At 44.5% G+C, this 21,951-nt stretch overlaps 1 protein-coding gene across 1 annotated transcript in view; it reads right to left on the bottom strand.

The window, feature by feature from the left end:
- Rftn2 (raftlin family member 2) overlaps nt 1-16,968 on the bottom strand; it is a 52,169-nt gene extending 35,201 nt beyond the window's left edge. Inside the window, exons 1-3 of the mRNA XM_052193352.1 lie at nt 16,281-16,968; nt 5,330-5,513; nt 2,383-2,494 (exon numbers count right to left, since the gene is read on the bottom strand). Coding sequence (XP_052049312.1) covers nt 2,383-2,494; nt 5,330-5,513; nt 16,281-16,419 — 435 coding nt within the window. The 5' untranslated portion in view covers nt 16,420-16,968. The remainder of the gene's footprint in view (nt 1-2,382; nt 2,495-5,329; nt 5,514-16,280) is intronic.
- Between the last annotated feature and the right edge of the window lie 4,983 nt (nt 16,969-21,951).

The following is a 21,951-nucleotide window of genomic DNA, read 5'->3' as shown; positions in this document are numbered from 1 at the left end:
AGAATTCCACCACTCTATGTGTTGCAACAGCAGGCTTTTGGGTTTCAATGGGTGTTCAACTGCGTCCAGGAAGTTAGATTCAAAACAAGTGCTCTGATGGTTGTCTATCAAGACTTAATTAGTAGCTACATTTTAAAAAGAAGCTGTCTGGAGTGAATTTATTCCCAGAAAGGAAAAAAAAATCAGAATAGTAGAAGTAAAGAACTTGCATACTCTGTAAACCTGGACTTTTTCTATCAGCCAACTGAATGGTAACCTTGTACCTACATGGGAAGAAACATCATTAACAGCTGTTGGTGGGGGCTCACAAGCCACAGGCCATTCTCCACAAGTGTTACTCACACTTGGAGTCAGCAACAGAAACAAACTTCACCCTTTCTTTTTCTCTTTGTAACTCAGGTTTGTCTGGAACCCGGGGCCTGCCGGCCTCAGCCTCCGGAGTGGGCAGAGGCCTGTAGACGGGAGTCTGCATACCTCACTCCAGCCTCATGGCTGTTACCTGGGTGTGTGCTGCTATCGGTTTAATGTCAGTACTCAGAGGCACTGCTAGGCTGATCTCTGTGAGTTCAAGAATGGTTTGGTCTAAAATCAACCTGTGGGTCTCTGGCAAACCTCTATCTCTAAAACTATTTATAATATGATTCATAGCAGTGGCAAAATTACAGTTTTGAAAAATAATTTTCTGGTTGGGGGCATCATGACATGAAGGGCAATTGCAACCTCAGGAAGGTTGAGAACCACTGTCTCCACGGAGAGCTCCAGGGCAGCTAAGGCTCATAGTGAAACTGTTTTAAACAACAAAGCAAGCCCAGGAAAACCAAAGACAACGACAACAAAAAAATAAAAGCTAAGAACTTATAAGAATGCCAATGTGGCTAAAAACAACTTTCAACAAAAAAAATTCCATCCATTTTCAATATTTACGGATATATATATTTTTTTTTCTTGGTTTAGTCAATCTACATTTAGTGTTCAATTTTTTTATTTATGCAGTTTTCAAAGTATACATTATTGTAATTTTCCCTCCATCTCTTTTCACGTTAATTTTTCTTAAAAATAAACATAATTTGTTTTTTGCTAATACCTCCATTCACAAATGAATGTCTACTTTTTTGTTTTGTTTTTTCATATTTTTTCATACTAAAAAAAAGAATCTTTTTATCTCATCTGAAACTTTTGGAATCTACTTTCCACAGAACCACTGCCTGCTTCGCTAAGCACTGACTAGAATACAGGTATTCTTGCCATTTCCGGCTGCTACATTTGTCCTTAAACTTCTGTGCCGCTGAACATCCTTCTGCTACCTCTGGCCCGTTCTGCTGGCTCTTATTTCTAATTTTGTGATGCACATTCTTGGTCGTCAATTTGACAGGATCCGGAGCCAATTAACAGCCAAGTTAATGGCACACCTGTGAGGACTTTTCTTGCTCAGATTAAGGAAGTGAGGAGACCCACCCTAAATGTGGGCGGTGCTTCCGGTGGCAGCCCAGATAGAGGGAGATGAGGCACAGAGCTTTTTTTTTTTTTTTTTTTTAGATTTATTTATTATATGTAAGTACACTGTAGCTGTCTTCAGACACACCAGAAGAGGGCATCAGATCTCATTACGGATGGTTATGAGCCACCATGTGGTTGCTGGGATTTGAACTCAGGACCTTCGGAAGAGCAGTCAGTGCTCTTAACCGCTGAGCCATCTTTCCAGCCCCAGAGCTTTTTTTTAATGCCTCTGCCTTCTCGCCCTCACGTGCTACTCAGTTCATTATGCTGGTGGCGAATTGCTGCCGCTAGTTTTGGCTGACGTTAAAACCTAGCTTCTTCAGCCTTCAAAAGGGGACTGAAGACTAGTGGCTTTCCAGAATCTTCCAAGCCTTCAGCATCCCAATGGGACTGGTAAGGTATCTGGTACTTGGAAGGAGCTGCTACTGGGTATGAAGCAGCCCTGCCCAGTATGCCCGGCATCGCTCTCCGGTTTAGACTGTGAGATCGATCCATGTAAACCAACCTGACAGCCCCTTCGGTACGCTCATCCTCCGTGATCTCCCTCCGTAGGATCCTGGCTAATGCAGTTTAGGCTCTGTACAGGTTGGCTCACATGCTCTACACTTTGAATTCTGTGGAATATGTCACCATTGGTTTCTTAATCTTTTGGGTCCTCCTCTGTAGCCCAGGCTGCCTGGAGCGCATGATGTATAGGTACAGGGTGGCTTTGAACCCATGCCGTAGTTGAGGATGACCTTGCACTCATGGTCCCTCCCTTTGCACAGCACCAGGATCTCAGGCCTGTGCGACCTTGTCTGGGTTCCCCATGGTTTTCGGGTAAGAAAGGAAACTGATTCTCAGCTGCCTTGAGGAAGGCGCTCTCAGATCCTTCTCACGCAGTACCTTGTCGATGAGCTCCTTTGCAGTGTCGTTTGCTTGTGCCTCAGAGGTTAGTGGGCACTCCTCCATCACAAGCCTGGCACGCCTTTGTCCGCCTGCTGCTGAGTGCTTGGGGCTGCAGGGAGAACACGGCATGGTCAGAGGCGAGGCAAGCCGCTGCTTCCTGGCTATGTACTGAGGAAGCCTTGAGCGGCTGGAAGTAAGGTCAAGGCTATCTATCTCGGTTTTCTTTTCTCTCAGACAAAGTGCTGCAGACGTGCAGTGATTTCTCTTACCTTACATTTCCTTAGTTTAAGCTTCCAGTGATGTAAATTCCTAATTTAAAGAGGCTGTTGTTGGACAGAAGCACAAGCAGGCGCAGAAGCAGGGCAGGCCTATTTAAATGCAGGTAACACATCTGCTTTCCCCCTTTTTCTTTACTGAGAAAGAAGTAGCCACTGCTGAGACTATACAACACTAAAAGCAGGAAAGGTTGTTTATACACAGTTGCTGGGATTTGTACTCAGGACATAAGCATTACTACAGTGTAAAAAATGTCAAAAATGTAAAAAAGTGTGCTTAGTAATGCTTGGAATGGAAACATTTAGATTCTAGTAAAGGCCATACACACTTGAGTGCCTGTGTGTGTTCGTAAATTGTGCCTGTGAGTGTGTGTGTGTGTATGCGTATGTATGTGTATGTGTGTGTATGCATGGGTAGTCACTACCTCTTATAGACCAGACTGAAGGGGCTGGGGACATGGACTACCTGTCTAGAATGAGCAAAATCGCCAGGCAGTGGTGGCGCATGCATTTAATCTCAGCACTTGAGAGGCAGAGGCAGAGGCAGAGGCAGAGGCAGGTGGATTTCTGAGTTCGAGGCCAGCCTGGTCTACAGAGTGAGTTCCAGGGCAGCCAGGTCTACACAGAGAAACCCTGTCTCAAAAAACCAAAAATGTGCAATATCTTGGATTTGATCTTGAGCAGAACAAAACCTCCAAAATTTCTGCTATCCTTCTCCCCCCCCACCCCCACCCCCAGTACAGGCTTTCTCTGTGTAGCCCTGGCTGTCGTGGCATTTGCTCTGTAGACCAGGCTGGTCTAGAACTCAGAGATCTGCCTGCTTCTGCCTCCTGAGTGCTGGGACTAAAGGCGTGCGCCAACACTACCCAGCTTTTTTTTTTGCTTTTTTTTTTTTAAACTTAGATAACTTTTGTGTCTCAGACAGGCCTCAGATTTAATGTGCAGTAGAGAGTGACTTTGTCTTTTGACCCTCCTGAATGCTGGGATGACAGGTGTGTGAGCCTATATCTGGCTTCTGCAGTACCAGGCAATGAGCCCAATGCTTCCCACATGCTAGGCAAGCACTTGACCAACTGAGCCACATTCCTAGCCCATCATCTGAAAATTTAAAGGCCTTCTCCCTCTCTCCCTCTCTCTCTCTCTCTCTCTCTCTCTCCTTCCCTCTTCCCATTTTCCTGTTCGCTCTTATGATTTTCTTTAGCCTTTACATAGTTAGATTGCTGTTCACCCACCATTGTGAAGAGGAAACACAATTTTGAGATAAAAATTGTATCATTTCATTGTGTGTGTGTTTGTGTGTGTGTGTGTGTAGGGCACATGCCGCATGGTGTTGGGGCCGAGGGCAGCTGTGGGGCTGGAGCCTTCCCCCCTTTATGTGCTCTGGGACTGAACTCAAGCTAAAAGCTTGCAAGGCTGGTATTTACTGTACCTCTCCCAGCTGGAAGTCCCTAAGACAGTTTTAATAAATATGAAGAATTGTGCAAAACTTTTTAATGTATTAATTTCAGGGAACATTAGGGCCATTTTCACTCTTCCCTGGAGAGACCCAAGGCAGCTGTGCTGGTGTGAATGGGAGTGGCCCTCCTAGGCTAGCAAATTTGCAGGCTTGTCTTCAGTTGATTAACTAGGGAGGATGAGGAGGTGTGGCTTTGTTGGGAGTAGGTGTGTCACTGCCAGGGCTTTAAAGTTTCACAACCTAGGCAGTGCTTCTTTTTCTGCCTTCTTGAAGCTACAGCTCCAGTACTGTGCATGACTGTATGCGGTCTCTGCCATGATGGTAATTGTAAGCAACCCCCTAATTAAATTTTTTTTTTTGTTTTTTTTTTAAAGAGTTGCCTTGGTCATGATGTCTCTTCATAGCAATAGAACAGTACCTAAGACAGCTGTCGTCTTGTGGAGCTAACTCAGGGTCTTGTACGTGTTGTGCCACTGAACTATGTAATCATCCCAAAAGGGTGGACCTTAAGACCCCGTTTTGCTCGTTAAAGCATAGCTTCAATCCTAAGATTCCCACCCCCATCTTATTTAGGAAAAAAGTTACCAATATCTGTGAGAACTTTCTGCTATGAAAGGTTTAGGATGCAGGTACCTGGAAGAACTCTGAGAGAGGCTGCCTAGGCCTGGCCGGTTTGCTTAGGGTAATTGCTGATCCTTATCTTCCGGCAGATTCCGTAGGAGTCCCTACAATACCCAGCTTTACTGGGGATTTCTGGGATCTGTCTCCCCTTCCCTTTGCTGGCCCAGGATCTCCCTTGGTATTGATTTGCCTCCATAATCCTCAGCAGTGCTGAAGTTGAGGTCCGTGTGCCTCACTCACCCTCCTGAGTGCTGGGGTTACATGCATCGACTCCCATAGAATGTGCCTTGAATCAGTCTCCATTATCCTCCATCACTCTTTCAAATTTTCTTTTCTTTTAGTCTTAAACAACAAACAAACAAACAAACAAACAAAACCAAACCTGCTGGGTGGTGGTAGTACCAGTTTATCCCAGAACTTAGGAGGTAAAGATAGTCGGATCTCTGGGTTTGAGGCCACCCTGATCTACAGAGCAAGTTCCAGGATAGTCAGGACTACACAGAGAAACCCTGTCTCTAAAACAACAACATTAAGAAAAGAAAATCATCATTCTCAGCTGCTTCTGAGATGACTTCCGGAATGTAGTGCTTACCTTAGCTTCCGTCTGGATAGCACCGCCCGGTACAGGTGACTTGCTGGAAGGTGCTTCCGCTGCCCTGCAGGCTGTATAACTGGGTGAATGGCCCCAACCACATAGCCCTTAAGATAATAGTCTTCCACTTCGGCAACTATATCCAGGACTGAATTTATCTTGATGACATCTGGATTTGTTGAAGCTGAGATACCAAGAATGAAGAGAAAATTTCACACTGGTGATATTGAATTCTACCTTCTTTCTATCAGTATGTGATAATATTAGTGAAGAGGAGAGACAACCACGTGGCTTAATTTTGAGTAAGACACACTAACATGTGGTATGTATTTCCTATTTCAAGTGAGATTAAATGTGTTCAGGGTAGTGTGACTGTAGACTGAACCTGTTTTAGACAATAGCAAAGGTGACTAACCCAACTGACACACAGTGTTGCCAATATGCCCAGAACCAGAATGCCTTACATGTTCCCTTTTCAACAGAAAAGCATCACTATGTATGGTTTTATTTAAGTGACTGTATCGCCTTTAAAAGATATCAATGACATACATCGAAATGATAATTTAAAGAGCTGAGAGTTGTTATGGCTAGGATGAGATGCATGGTTTCTTCTTATTTTTAGCAGCATTAGTATTCTCTTTTTTTCAAGGCAGGTGTTCTCTTTGTAGCCCTTGCTGTCCTGGAACTTGCTCTGTAAACCAGGCTGGCCTCGAACTCACAGAGAACTGACTGCCTCTGCCTCCCTGGTTCTGGGATTAAAGGAGTGCACCACCATGCCTGGAAGAGATGCATGATTTCTTAAAGATACAGTCTCTGTAAGTTTAAAAACTAAAAAGGGGGGAGAAATTGTATTTCCTAGACAGAAATCATTCCAGAAAAGAACTAGATGTAGATGAAATTTAAAAGCAAAACTGCCATGTAATCGTAGTGCCGCGGCACATTTCGAAGCTCTCTAAGAACGAACTTGTGTTGACTAGAGGAGCAAAAGCAAAGCTGGTACGCATGCGCGCGCGCGCACACACACACACACACACACACACACACACACACACACACACACGCACGCACGCAGCTGGAGAGCCTGTCTCCACAGACCTAGAGGTATTCATTAAAATAGCTCTGCTCTCTGTAACACGTCTCATTATGGAGGACAATAAGAATTATTATCCAGCAGAGACCTGGAATTATTAGTAAGAAAACATGAAATTCATCCCAGGTAAGGGCTGGGCTGGCTTTGCCCGGGCTGGTGGAGTCCAGCGTGGATCTGTTGCTGATTGCCCGAGCACAGGAAGAAGGTTAAGAAGCAGATGGGAAGAAGGGTCAGAGGAAGTCCCGCGCTCTCACGCTCGCACTCACATGATGGAACAGTTCCACGGCAGTGAGGACTCACCCCAGCTTCTCAAATGAAAGGCGGCGCTACACAGAGAGTCATGCCGGCCAGCATGGCTCCGTTTCCTTCCGTTTTATTCCCTCTTGGATTTCAACTAATATCCTACATCTAAAATATTTTCTTCATCATAATGAATAGACATGAAAACAAAGAGGACAGTCCTAAACTTTGAAGAAGCATCTGGTCTCTGTGTAAACACCCAGCCCCGTCTGTCTGTGTGGCTGTCTTCCTTACCCATCTGGCTTTACTCTTGTTTAAAACATTTGGTCTACAAACCCTGACTTTTCAAAAGAAAGCAGCTGAGAACTATACAATAATGCGGAAGAGAATGAAATATAATGTAAACTTATCTTTGGTACTAGGTGACAGTTGTACATACTTTTAAAGAAAATTATGTCCATTCAATGGCTCCCGTGGCAATGGGAAAGGAAGTGGAGAAGTTAGCACTGCATGCCGAATCTCCAGTCCTCCTGCCAGCCTCCCTCCTGTGCACTTCACTCTGACATGTGACAGCTCGGAGTTCTGAACCTGTCTGTCTTAAGCCTTTGTTCCCTTCTCTGTCCCCAGCCCCAGGTTACTCATTCCTTCCTCTGCTGTGCACATACACTGTACTGTGTTACAGTTACTTGTTTATAAGCTTGTCTGGGCTGTTTGGTAGGAACTCCCCGTGATGGTTTGTATATGCTCAGTCCAGGGAGTAGCACTATTAGAAGATGTGGCCTTGGCATAGGTGTGTCTCTGTGGGCATGGGCTTTAAGACCCTCATCCTAGCTGCCTGGAAGTCAGTGTTCTGCCTGGCAGCCTTCAGATGAAGATGTAGAACTCTCAGCTCCTCCTGCACCATGTCTGCCTGCCTGAATGCTGCCATACTCCCGCCTTGGTGATAATGGACTGAACCTCTGAACCTGTAAGCCATTCCCAATTAAATGTTATTCTTTATAAGACTTGCATTGGTCACGGTGTCTGTTCACTGCAGTGAAACCCTAACTAAGACTCCCTAAGGGCACCTACTGTGACTTCCCTCAATGATGGGTCATGACTCAGTGTGAGATGAAAAAAACCCATTTCTTTCCAGGTTGTTTTTAAATCATAGGGTTTACTATATCAACAGGATGACAAACTAGGACAGGATTTGGTGAAGAGTAACAGTGTGATTTTCATCCAAAGGCTTTACTGAGCTGGCCTTGCTTCTCTGGCTGGCTTGGTAGGAGCCACTATTAGGTGTGTACGTACATGCATGTGTGTGTATATGTGTGTATACACATGCATATGTGCATGTTGGTGTGTATATGCATGTGTGTATATGTGTATGCATGCATGTGTATGGATATGTGTGTGTGTAGACCAGGGGTCTTGTTGTCAATATCCATCTCAAATTAAAGTTTTGTAGAGAAGTTCTTTTCATGTCCTTCCTCTATCTGAATATTTTCAACAGTGTTGGTATTGACGACTGTTGTTCTCACTGTGAGGAGGGCAGAGCAGGACACACTCAGCAAGGACTTTTCAGCTTCAGTCTAACAGTGGAGTAATTACACATCTATGACAGGCCCAGCCTTTCAGGACAAGCCTTTGATTTGATGTCCTTATGTAGGGCAGTAATATCAGAGCTTTAGACACAGGAGATTAAGGGGGAGGTGGTGGTTGTTTCTGGTCCATTGCCAGCACAGGCAGTGAGCAGCAGCTGTATGCTTTCTTGCTTGCCCGAGTGCTGCCCAAGGTACTTGGGAAGAAGGAACACATGGTGTTTATGGCCTTGTGGGTGTGGCTGGTTACTTGTAAACTAATGCTACATAATCTGTAAAAGCCTTGCTATATCTTACAGGGCTATTGTGATGAAGCAATCTGTAATTGTTTTGAAAAATTATACAAACACTAAGGGAACTTTTATTGCTACAATTAAAACATGTTGAGAGTTGAACAACACTGTCTCTCTTCTCAATGCTTTCCATACTCCTTTGCTAAAAAGCTTCGAAGAGTGAACCTGTAAATGCCAGACGGTGGACATGGTGGCTCATGCTTGTCATCCCTACCTTTGGAAGGCTGACACAGGAAGATTACTACAAGTTCTGAAGCTGCCTGTGCTGCATAAATGACTTTCAAGCTAGGCTGGACTATAGCATAAGGCCTTAAAAATTACTACAAAAGATACAAAGCCACACTCCGGCACAGAGCTGAACCATTGTTAGACACTGAAAGTTTGGCCCTGACGACATAATGCTACGAGAACTACATATTTCATTTCTGCCAACTTACCTCTGAGGGCTGGTTTGTATTTATGGAATGCATCTAAAATTGTTATCTTAAGTAAAAACAAAATGTGGAAACTCTAGCAAGCAACTTTGCCACATAGTTTTAAAGGGGGGAATGACCTGCCTGCATGTTCTCCCCAGCAACTATAGAACAAAGTTAATTCCTACAAGTGCCAAGTCGTATGTGAACAGGTCATGCCCAGTTCTTGATTCCGGCAAGCCCTGCGTGGTGCATATTATTACCAGGTAGGACAACTCAAGGAGAGAGATTAGGACACTGATTTATTGTTAGTAATTTCTGAGGCTGAGCTGGAACCCAGGCAGGACGATGTGGAAACTGGAAGGAAAACGTCATTGGTTTTGAGCCATAGTTGTTGAAGATTTGTGAATTCAGACATGAGATCAGCCAAACCATGATTCTCAACCTTTCTGATGCATTAGTCCTTTAATACAGTCCTCCATGCTGTGGTGAACACAACCATAAAACTGTTTTCATTGCTACATCATACTTGTAATTTTGCTACTGTTATGAATAGTAATGCAAATATCTGGTACCCAGGATAGCTGCTGTGTGACCCCTGTGAAAGAGTAGAGACCCACAGGTTGAGAATCACTGGTTTAGACTATGATAGACTGATAAGTAACTTAACATGTGGCTGTTAAGAGGGTTATGAGTTTTAAGAAATCAAGAAACAGGCTACAATGCAAATAACATTTCAACTGATGTTTATTAATGAAACTGGCCACTGCTGAAGTCACTCAGTATTGTTAAATGAAATAACATAACGGCCATTCTTCTTTTTCTTTTCTTTCTTCTGTATTTTGAGGCAAGGCCAGGCTGGCCTTGCACATGGGGCCAGTTCTCCTGTACCAGGCTCCCTGGTGCTGGCGTTAGAGGCTTGTGCTAACTTGCTCGGCACTGGACACACGACAACAGACTCATGGCACTCTGGCAGTCCTGTGACCTGCCTCTGTCTGCTTTCTGTGCTGCCTCTCTCAGGCCACAGACTGCTTCTGGCCTTCAGTCACCTTGGCTTTCTGCCTTGTTTGCTTTATCTCCATCCATATTCCCATCCCGCTCTTTCAACTGTTCTCTGGAGGGTGGGTATAACATATACCGGAAACAAGCACAGAACACACTTAAAACTGCCAACTCTGGCAATGATTATTTAATGGAAGAGGGAGAAAGTGGCCTGCCCTCCTGAGACCTCCCATTCCACCATTTCAATCTTGGTTCCCTCTTTCAGCCATACTGAGCCTTGACTGTCCAGTAATCACTCCTTGCTCTTCCTTTAGTGCTACAGACTAGGAACTAGCCCTAATCTCTACAGTTTAGTGCCAAGCAGAGACCATGCTAAAGAAGAGGCCAACTGATGGGTGTCTTGAGCCTTACGAAATGGGATTACAGTGGCTACTCGGTGTCTCACTCTACACCATGGTGTTGGGCTGGCCCACGAGCAGTTAGACTTGTGCTTTCATTGCACTGTAAGAGTGGTCAGCAAAGGACTGCCATGGAGTTTAGCTGTGCTTCCCTTTTGGCTGCTCTAGCATAGTGTGCAGAGTTGATCAGGCATGATTGAGGCCACACGGCTCAGAAAGCCTACCATATTTATAGCTTGGCCCTTTATAGAAACCATCAGTGGATGTCTGCAGTTCAGTGGCCACTCGTGCCTGTGGATTGGGAATTTTCAATTGCTTGATTTGGACAGCCTGGAGCACTATGTGGCATATGTTGGCATTGGGTGTACCTTCACTTAAGTAGAAAATGTCAATTGTTTTTCAAATGATTATAACAATAAACTGACACCTGATATTGGCAACCTTTCAAAATTTTAGCTCTTCTGGGTGTTTCGTAGTGGTGGTTTTAATATGCATGCTTGATCACCGATGACTGGAATGCAGCTTCCCTTGTCTGGCCACTTGGATTTCTGATTTGTCTGTCCAGATTCTTGTCTATTCTTTCATTGAGCTGTCTTTCCCTTACTGTCTTGTAGTGGTGGTTTAAGTGTTCAGGACAGAAGCCTCACTGCCTCTCACCCACCCTTTTCATCTCGGATGAGATGGTACTTCTCAAGAGCCTTCCTGGACCTGTCCACTCAGGTCCATGGTGTCTGCAGTCAGTCCCAGGCTGCATCACAGGGCATAGTGTGAAAGGACACTGTAGCTGCATGTTTCTTCTCCAGTTCCTGCACAGGAGTTCTTGCAGAGTTAGTCTGCTCACATGCTCAGAACAGGCCATTTTAGAGTATACACAGAGGTATGAAGAGTGTGTTCTTCCCTTGATACAAGCAGCACAGGCAGGGAAAGAGGCCACAGAGATGATGTAGAAAGCAAGCAGGAATGTATACGCATTGTCTGTTTTCTTGGTTTGTTTTTGTGTCAGGGTCTCATGTAGCACAGGCTGGCCTCAAACTTGCTGTGCAGAGAATAGCTTTGACCCTCCAATTGATCCTTCTGCCCGCACTTGTACAGTGCTGGGATTACAGGCCTGTGTCTTCACACTTTGTTTTATGCAGTGAAGAGAACTGAACCCAAAGCTCCGTGCACACGAGGCACACACTACCAACTAAGCTACATTTCCAGCTCTTGACAGTTTTAACAGTGGGTCAGCTGTATGCTATTATTAGAGATCCCTTCCTCTCTAGACTCAGAATGGAATTCTTTTCCACAATAGTCTGTGTTTGTGAGATCTGTTATTTTTCTCAGGTGGACTGTGTCACCATTTCAAACATAATGGAATACCTTCTATAGATTAGTAACAGAAAGAACAGAGATCATATCAGTGCTGAGGAGGCTCCAGTCAATGTCACTCCTAGTAGTTACTCCTCCCCCTCCACCAGTAGCACTTTAACATGTAAAAATCCTTTGATTGGCAGGGAGACGCGTCCTGGAGTTTATTAGATTGATACAGTTATACAAAATGCAACTTGACTTTTATTTCCCTTCACCTCTCTCTCCTCCCCACTCTTATTTAGTTCTGACAGATCTTGCTGTGTAGCTCAGGCTGGCTTCAGACTTAAAATCTTCCTGTCGTAAACTTCTAAGGCCTGGGATTGTAGGGATACACTATCATGCTTTTGATTTTTTTTTTCCGAGACAGGGTTTCTCTGTACAGCCCTGGCTGTCCTGGAACTCACTCTGTAGACCAGGCTAGCCTCAAACTCAGAAATATGCCTGCCTCTGCCTCCCAAGTGCTGGGATTAAGGGCATGCACCACCACTGCCGCCTCCCGGCTACATTTTCTTTAAACACCCCTATTTCTGACCATATATGGACTTTTGTTGACTTTCAGTGCATTCTCTGTGCATTCCTATTTTCTTGAATGTTCTCTGATGCTTTACAGAACTGACTCCTCTGTATTAAACCTGTGCTCTTGGCTTGTTGGTGTTATTTGAGTTTCTTTACAGCTGTGCCCCAGATCAGGCCAACACACTTTGGCTGGTCACATACTTCCTCTTTTGAAGACTTTATTTCACTTGCCCCTCAAATCACCACTTCTAGCTATACAAAGAGGAGTAGGAACTGGGTTTAATGAAGAAAAGGGATGAGGCTCACCCCAGCCTTGGAAACAGAGGTGCTCACAGGAGGGACAGTAGCAGCTGGCTTTAGTGAACACTGCTCTTGTGGGCAATCTCGTGTCATTTCCTTTAATATCTAAAACAGCTGTCTGATGTAAGTAGCATTAGAATCCCTATTTGCAGTCAAGGGATCTGGACAGAAGCTTAAAAGGAGTCGTGACCCAGGAACTCATGGCCCATGGTTAGAGCACTGCTCTCAACCTGTGGGTTACAACCCCTTTGGGAAGGTCACATATCAGATATCCTGCATATCAGATATTTGCATTATAACTCATAAGAGTAGCAAAATTACAGTTATGAAGTAGCAATGAAAATGATTTTATGGCTGAGAGGGTCATTACAGCATAAAGGAAGTGTATTAAAGGTTCCTGGCATTAGGAAGGTTGAGAACCTCTGGATTGTGTGCCTAATCATTATGCTATTTTTGTTGTTGTTGAGATGTAAGGAATGACTGGAGACACCCCTCCCCAAACCAACAAAACAAAAATCCCAACCTAAACACAAACAAGCCACAACAAACAAAGAAGCCACTGCAGACTGAGGGCAGGGAAAGTGGAGAGAAGAAAGGAATGGCTATGGAGAGTGGTGACGAGAATGTGGAGGAGAGAAGAGATGGGGAGTTAAAGTCTTTGTTTTCTGGTTGGATCTGGTGTGCGCAGGCATGTGTGTACATGCGTGCATGCGTGAGTGCATGTGCTCATGTGTGTACATCATGTGGAGGGCAGAGGTTGACGCTGGTCATTGTCCGCAATCACTTTGAACCTTAGGTTTTGAGGCAGGCAGGCTTCTCCTTGTATCTGGCACTCAGACCTGGAGGCTGGCTGGACGGTGCTCTCCAGACATCTGCCTACCTGTGTCTCTGGGGCAGGGGTCACTCGACACACCTGGGTTTTATGTGGGACTCCGGTCCTCATGCCCGGGCAGCAAGCATTTTGTTGACTGAGGACTCCCCCACGCCCAGCTGGATGTTTGGTGAGGGGTGGGAAGAGGGTATTAATGAGGGCGTGTGCCCATCAGGGAGGGGCCACTCTGAACCACTGAGCAGTGAATGAAAACTCTCTTCATTCTGCTACTGTATATGCTGTGGTGGTTTGCAGATGCTTGGCCCAGGGAGTGGCACTATTTGAAGGTGTGGCCCTATTAGAGAAAGTGTGTCACTGTGGGTGTAGGCTTTAAGACCCTCATCTTAGCTGCCTGGAAGTCAGTTTTCTCCTGTCTGCCTTTGGATGAAGATGTAGAACTCTCAGCTCCTCCTGTACCATGCCTGCCTGGATGCTGCCACGCTCCTGCCTTGATGTTAATGGACTGGCCCTCTGAACCTGTAAGTCAGCCCCAATGAAATGCCACCCTTTGTAAAACTTGCCTTGGTTATGGTGTCTGTACAGCAGTAAAACCATAACTAAGACACATTCGCTACCATGGAAACAGTACAACAGAATTTGCAATGCAATGACTGGGGAAGGGGAGATAAGTAGAACTGAGTGGGAGACAACTGTTCAAGATAAACTGTAACATAACACAGTAACTTGGAAGGCTTCCCCTCCTTAAACTTTATTCTCTATGGCTTCTGTTTGAGAAAAAAAAAAAACAAGAAAACAAACAAAACACACACACACACACACACAAAACCCAAAACTGAGGAAAGTAAGAGACAGGTTCATTGTGAACACACACAGCTCTCACCAGGCCACTTCCCCCCCCCCCCCCCAAGGTTTCTCACTGTGTGGGGGTCTGGCAGCTAGGAGCAGCCACTATTCAGCTTTCTTCCCAGTGCTCACAGGAAGGATGGCCAGCACCAGTAGAAGGCTGGCATGTGTTAGCCCACCCACTCCTACTATCATAGACACTGGAGTGGCAGGCAGGTGGCTGTCAAAGGCTGGAGGAGAGAGGCAGGCTAACCGTGCAGGAGGAGGGGGGCGGAGCTGGGCTGGCACAGAGTCCTGGCTTCTGAAGCAAAGGCAAAGGCAAGACCAAAACAAATGGTTGAACAAAAACCCCAAACAAGAACATGTGGGAGAACTAGGAAGAGACAGGGCCCAGAGACCAGGCGCCTGTACCAAATAGGAAGCAGATGCAGGCTAAAGTGCGCATGCGCACATCAAACCCATGCCTGTGCTTTACGGTGAAACTACCCTTTCGCAGCAACTTCTAGAGTGAAAGGTGGAAATTATGCTCCCTTCATGGAGAAAAAGGTTTCTGATAAAACCAAAATGACTGTTGTGTATCTTCTTGATTCAAAGGTAATCACAGTATAGAAATTGGCGGTGCTAATGTTTTGAAATGGCACAAATCAGAAAAAATGTTCCCTCCTTGAAGTCCTATAGTCCTAAGGAGAGCTGTGCGTTAGAATCCTAAGGTGCAGATGGCCACGGTTCTGGCCTACAGCCCCGTGGATACACACGAAAGGCACGTTTATACCTGAGTGCTTCCGCCCAGTCCAGTCTGCACTGACAGGATGAGACCCCACTGTAGACGCACCCTGTCACAAGGATTTTTCTTGAACGACTTTTTAAAAAGGCATATAAAAATTCATGTCTATTTGGCTACTTTTCCATCAGCATTAACTCAATCCACTTTAAACTCACACAACAACGAACATTGAGAACATTAACTTTTCTTCTTTTGACAGCCTCATCCTTACTTGGATTCTTTGATCAAAATGGTGGTGAATATGTTTGAAACACAGGTAGAGATCTTCTGTGTCTCTGAATTTTGCTTGCTGGCCAGCTCAATTTTTTAACAAAGAAAAATGGGCTGCTCTTGCTTCGAGCACAAAGATGCACTGTTTTCAGATGGGGGGAAGAAGAGTGGCTGTGGTGGGGGAGAGGAAAAGACAGTATCTAGTTGGATGCATAGTACAGTTTTCTATTAACTAATGGATATATAATCAAAGAATTAAAATTGGAACTTAACACTAGTATTTGAAAAACTCAGCAAGCAAATTTCTCTAAATTTCATTTCTTTCTCTCTCTCTCTCTTTTAGCGCATCATAATTAAAGACGCAGTTTGTTTTAAACACTGTTCTGTCCTGTGTCTCAGGGACTCTGAGGCAGTATTCAGAGTTTCCGTGAGAGGGGGGAGGCACAGTCTGGGTCAAGAGGACGCACCTCAGCCCCTTCCCGGAGGCTTCCATCTGAGCTTGTTTGTTTGTGTTTCCAAGTTTTTGGAACAGAGTTTCTCTGTCCGGGATGGAGCACCCAGCAGAGGGAGTGCCTTTCAGTAGCTACTTTTCCCCATTAAAACAAAAACAAAAACAACTAATTTTTTTCAACCTTTAGTTTGGTTAGACCTATCACATGAGCAACACAAAATTCAGCACATTGGCCACCTCAGAATTGCCTTGGCGGAAGTTTCCACAGCGGCATACCGAGTAGCACTGCCCATAGACCCCGCAGTCCTTTCAAATCTTTTCAAAACACAAGCTGTCATTAAGGCTCCAGCAATTTGGCCTAGAAATCAAACATTTGTCCCTTTTGCCTTAAAAATGAGAGGAACATTTCCAAGTAGTTTTCTTAATTTTGTATAGTACATATAAGCCATGATGAAAAAAAAAGCACACAAAACAAAAAACAACCCAAAATCTTCCCAAATATAATTAAGAAACAAAGCGTCATTGTTAGATGGACCAATTTCCTTATGGAAAAGAGCTTAAGAATCCACAGGTCCACACTTCAGAAAATTAGTATTCTCTTATTTTGGAAACAGATAATAACTACAATAGAAATAAGGAGTACCTTGTAAAGTAAAATCCAGCAGTGCATATTCATAAGCAAATTCTGTCTTTGTTTCCACTTGCGGTCTCTTCAGGGTAGAAAATATTTTTCCAGGGCTGCTCTCATCAGGATCTTCCAGCTTCCTAAGTCCGCACCCCATGGCAAAGTCTGCAGGGAGTTAAGATTGCAGGGAACAGCCCGAGGAGCAAGGGCAGTCAATTTTGTTGTTTATTAAGCTGCGAAAACAAAGTTACAGACTTAACTGCTTTGATTTGGTTTTCAGCGAAATGGTAGATAGCCAGATAGAAAGCGGCGGCCCGGGGCGAGGAGCTGGGGAGCTGGGGACGCGATCCATTCTTCTGTGCGGCCACTGAGCCCAGGCTCCGGCTCCAGCTCCGGGAGGGAGGCTGAGCTCCAGCTTTGAGGAACTCGCAAGCTGCTGCAACTTAGTGGAGAATTTCCATGCCACGTCAATTTACAGCCAGCCAGCCCCCTACCAGAGTTCTGCCGCTCAGGGCACCGACGGGCTTTGTCTCACCCAGTTGGCTGAAAGGAAAAAGAGGTGTCCAGAAACGGAATTAAAGGCAAAAGTGCGACTCTGGTGTGATTATCTACGGAAAGGAGATAAAGTTAGTCAAAGTGGTGCGATTCCTTCTGTTTTCTCTGGTTAGTCCTGTGTTTCCTCTCTTCCCTGCTTCTACCAAGGAAGCAGAAGGGAGGGGGAGAGAACAGAGGGAGGGAGGGAGGGAAGGAGGAAGAGAGGAAAGGACAGAGGGAGGGGGAAGAGAGAGGAGAGAGAGAAGGGGGGGAGAGAGAGACAGAGACAGACAGACTGACAGAGACATGGAGATGGAGAGAGAATCCTAGAAAAGCAGTTCAGTCCTAGGTGGAACTTTTGAAAACGTCTTTCCACACGGCATTTCTTTTTGCTAGAAAAATGTTCTGATTAAAACCACCAAGTATAAAAAAAGCACAAAAAACGTAGATATTTCATAAAGACTTGGGGAAGAAGGAGTGAATGTGCTCAAGGTACACTGAATAAATGTATAGAAATGTCACCATAATTTTAGTTTTTCTTTTATTTTGTTCAATTAGCATGCACTAATAAAAGAAACAGAAGGAAAAACATCTTACGTAACTGCAAAGAAGAGATAGTTGCAGGAGGAATTCGCCCCCCAGCATTCTTGGTTTGTTTTTGTATGTATGCACATGTGTGTGGTGCAGGGATCCTCAGTTGGCTGCCAGAAGAGGGGCATCAGATCCTTTGGACCTAGGGCAACCAGTGGCTACAAACTCTCATGTGAGTGCTGGAACCACACCCCAAAAGCAGCCAGTGCCCTCAGGTTAGGCCAGCTCCTTGCCAGCCCAGTGCCCGTGATTTAAAACACTGCTATGAGAGGACTTAGTAGTGCCTGACCACAGCTCTGTGGGTCTCAAGATGGCCTTCGTTAAAAAAAAAAAAAAAAAAAAAAAATAAAACAAATGTAGATAACTGGACTCTTTGAATCTGATTTGTAATGTGAATGATAATTTCTGCTTGCTGAGGTCAAGGATGGTCTATAGCAGCACATCTGTTGTGTTAGCCCAGGCCCAGGATGTGTGTGTGTGATGTGTGTGTGCTTTAGCCGCCGAGCCCTGGGAGCAGACTGCTGTGTGTGGCTCCTTCTCATGCTTACCACGGACATGCTCTTGGCAAGTTACTTGATTTCTTTGAGTACCAATTTCTTTTCTTCTTAAAATGGGATGGTTTTAAAGACGGAGAGAACTGATCGTCTGCCTGCCCAGCACTCTGCCTGCATGTATCAACGTGCTCCTGTGAGGGGCATGATAGGAAGCAAGTGATTTCAGCCCTGCTTCAACTATGTACAAAATAAATCCTGATCTCCTTTGAGAACCTGCAGAATGCTAGTTTGAAGAGAAATTTCAGTCCTTAAACTATGCACACGGAAGCCCTGGAAGGCGTGTGTGTGGGCTGTTCACTCTGTAGACCACTGCCATCTTTTGCCTCCTACTTCTTTTTTTGTTTTGTTTTTGTTTTTGTGTGTGTGGTTTTTGTTTTGTTTTGTCTTGAGACAGGGTTTCTCTGAGTAGTCCTGGCTGTCTTGGAACTGGCTGTAGACCAGGCTGGCCCTTAAACTCAGAAATCCACCTGCCTCTGCCTCCCAAGTGCTGGGATTAAAAGCGTGCGCCAGCACTGCCAGTTGCCTCGTACCTCTTTAAGTATTTTACTTCTCAAAAGTGTTTTGCATAGGAGACCATTCCATGGCCTCCATATTAAAGGATGGGCAGTCAGTGGAAGAGAATTCTGGGTAAATTAGATGAATCTGTAGACAGAAAGAGTGACTCATCTGAGTATTTACAAAGAGTCATGATTGCCATATTTCATGTCTTTTTTTGTAGAATGGGCTGTTGTGTTGTTATACAGTAACAATGGAATCTCTGCTGGACACTGGTACCAATTACGACATTAGAGAGTTGTTTATTAAGTATCCATTACCTTTATCAAGTGCCTGCCGTTTCCAGGCATCAAAATCCACTGGATACCAAAGATGACTCAACAGGAACATATGGGACTACATCCTGGACGATTTCAGGGTTGAGTGTACGGAGGACTAACACAACACAGAGAGGTGGGAGCATGTGCCTGGAGAGAGGAGCACATAACTAAAGCCAGAGTTGGGAGACACTGTGGCACAAATGAGCAGCACCAAGCAGATGATTGCTAGACTGGAAAATGTGAGAGCAAGGCAAGCGGGCAGTGGTGGCGCACGCCTGTGATCCCAGCACTTGGGAGACAGAGGCAGGCAGATTTCTGAGTTCAAGGTCAGCCTGGTCTACAGAGTGAGTTCCAGGACAGCCAGGGCTATACAGAGAAACCCTGTCTTGGGGGTGGGGGTGGGGAAGAAAGCAAGGCAAGGCAAGGCAAGGTGGGGTGGGGGTGGGGCAGGGAAAGGCAAGGCAAAGCAAAGCAAGGTGGGGCAGGGTAGGGCAGGGCAAAGCAAAGCAAAACACTAATCTGGGAATGAGGAAAGGGCTAAGCTAAGGGCTTTGAATACTTAGCTTTTCAATGTAGGGGATAAAAGGAAATCAAATAGCCAAATGAGATCAAAGGACATCCATTTTCATATTAGACATATCACTGGTACAGCCTGTGGAAGATGCTTTAAATACGATGAAGGGGGCTAGAAGGAAGGCTACGAGCTCACCTGATGCTGATGCTGACTGAATGCAGCTTTTTCTTACTATCATGCAGGTAGTTATGTATTATTTATTAGTAGGCTATAATTATCATTATTGTGTATGTAATTACTATAATCACTATAATTGTGTGTATGCATATGTACATGTATGTATATGTGTGCCTGTGTGTATGCATGGAGGCTAGAGGATATAACTTCAGGTGTCATATGTTAGGAGTTGTCCCATCTTTCTTCCTTTCTTCTTCCTTCCTTCCTTCCTCCCTTCCTCCCTTCCCTCCTCTCTCTCTCTCTCTCTCTCTCTCTCTTTCTTTCTTTCTTTCTTTCTTTCTTTCTTTCTTTCTTTCTTTCTTTCTTTCTTTCTTTCTGTCTTTCTTTCTGATATTGTTTTTTTGAGACAGGTTTTCTCTGTGTAGCCCTGGCTGTCTTGAACATGCTCTGTAAACTAGGCTGGCCTTGAACTCACCAAGATCCTCCTGCCTCTGTCTCCTAAGTGCTGGGATTAAAAGTGTGTGCCACCAGTACACAGCATCTATTTTTTAAGACTGTCTCTCATTGGTTGGAACTCTCCAAGTACCTAGGCTGGCAAACAAGCCTGAGGCGGTCTCACGTCTCCATCACCCCTCACTGGGACTGTACTGTGCTCAGCATTTTTTGTTTTTGTTGTTGTTGTTGTTGTTGTTGTTGTTTTAAGATGTTGCTTGTGAAGATTGAACACAGATCATCATGCTTGCAGGGGAAGCACATTATTGCCTTGGCCTGGAACTCACTATAAACACTAGGTTGTCTTCGAATTCACAGATCTAGAGTTCTGGGATTAAAGGCATCACTACCCCTGGGCACAGTCCGCCAGGAGAGAGTGATCTCCCAGCAGCACTTTCACTTCTGAGCATGGAGGTGAGCTCTCTGGAGGGGAACAGCTAGGAGCACACAGGGCATAAGATCAGTGGAGCAGCTGGGCCAGAAGTCTTCCCACTGCCATTTGCACCAGGGAGCTAGGCAGCTCCACAGCCTGCCAGACCCTGCTAAGAGAGAGTTGGTCTCATAGGAGTACACAGGCTTACAGGCCCACAGGAGGGACAAGCTCCGCCAGAGACAGCAAGACCAGCTAGCGCCAGAGATAACCAGATGGTGAAAGGCACGCACAAGAACCCTAGCAACAGAAACTAAGGCCACATGGCAACATCAGAACCCAGTTCTTCCACCACAGCAAGTCCCGGATACTCCAACACACTGGAAAACCAAGAATTGGACTTAAAATTGTATCTCATGATGCTGATAGAGGGCTTCAAGAAGGACTTGAATAACTCCCTTAAAGAAATACAGGAGAACATGGGTCAACAGGCAGAAGTCCTTAAAGGGGAAACACAAAAATCCCTTAAAGAAATACAGGAAAATACAAACAATCAAGTGAAGGAACTGAACAAAACCATCCAGGAACTAAAAGTGGAAATAGAAACAATAAAGAAATCACAAAGTGAGACATCTCTGGAGATAGAAAACCTTGGAAAGGATTCAGGAGTCATAGATGCAAGCATCAATAACAGAATACAAGAGGTAGAACAAAGAATCTCAGGTGCTGAAGATACCATAGAAAACATTGACTCAACAGTCAAAGAAAATGCAAAATGCAAAAAGCTTGCAACCCAAAATGTCCAGGAAATCCAGGACAAAATGAGAAGACCAAACATAAGGATTATAGGTATAGAAGAGAGTGAAGATTTCCAACTTAAAGGGCCAGTAAATATCACCAACAAAATTATAGAAGAAAACTTCCCTAACCTAAGGAAAGAGATGCCCATGAACATACAAGAAGCCTTCAGAACTCCAAACAGACTGGACCAGACCAGAAATTCCTCCCGTCACATAATAATCTACACACCAAATGCACTAAACAAAGAAAGAATATTAAAAGCAGTAAGGGAAAAAGGGCAAGTAATTTATAAAGGCAAACCTATCAGAATCACACCAGACTTCTCACCAGAGCCGATGAAAGCTAGAAGATCCTGGGCAGATCTCATACAGACCCTAAAAGAACACAAACGCCAGCCCAGGCTACTATACCCAGCAAAACACTCAATCATCATAGATGGAGAAACCAAGATATTCTATGATAAAACCAAATTTATACAATATCTTCCCACTAATCCAGTTCTACAAAGGATAATAGATGGAAAATGCTAACACAAGGAGGGAAACTACACCCTAGAAAAAGCAAGAAGTTAATCTTCTTCCAACAAACCCAAAGACGATAACCATAAAAAAATAAAAATAACATCAAAAATAACAGGAAGCAACAATCACTATTCCTTAATATCTCTTAACATCAATGGACTCAATTCCCCAATAAAAAGATATAGACTAACAGAAATATCTTTCATGTAAATCTTCAATTTTGTCAGAAAATGTTTGTAATTCCTCTTTCAATTAATTTAGTAATTTTTTGTGTCTATCATTTTATCTGCATTTTTCTAACATGTTTTTCTATATATTTC

The sequence above is a fragment of the Apodemus sylvaticus genome, chromosome 9, assembly GCF_947179515.1.
Source record: "Apodemus sylvaticus chromosome 9, mApoSyl1.1, whole genome shotgun sequence".
NCBI lineage: Eukaryota > Metazoa > Chordata > Mammalia > Rodentia > Muridae > Apodemus > Apodemus sylvaticus.
The sequence above is the reverse complement of the archived record's forward strand: the minus strand, read 5'-3'. Positions and strand labels throughout refer to the sequence as shown.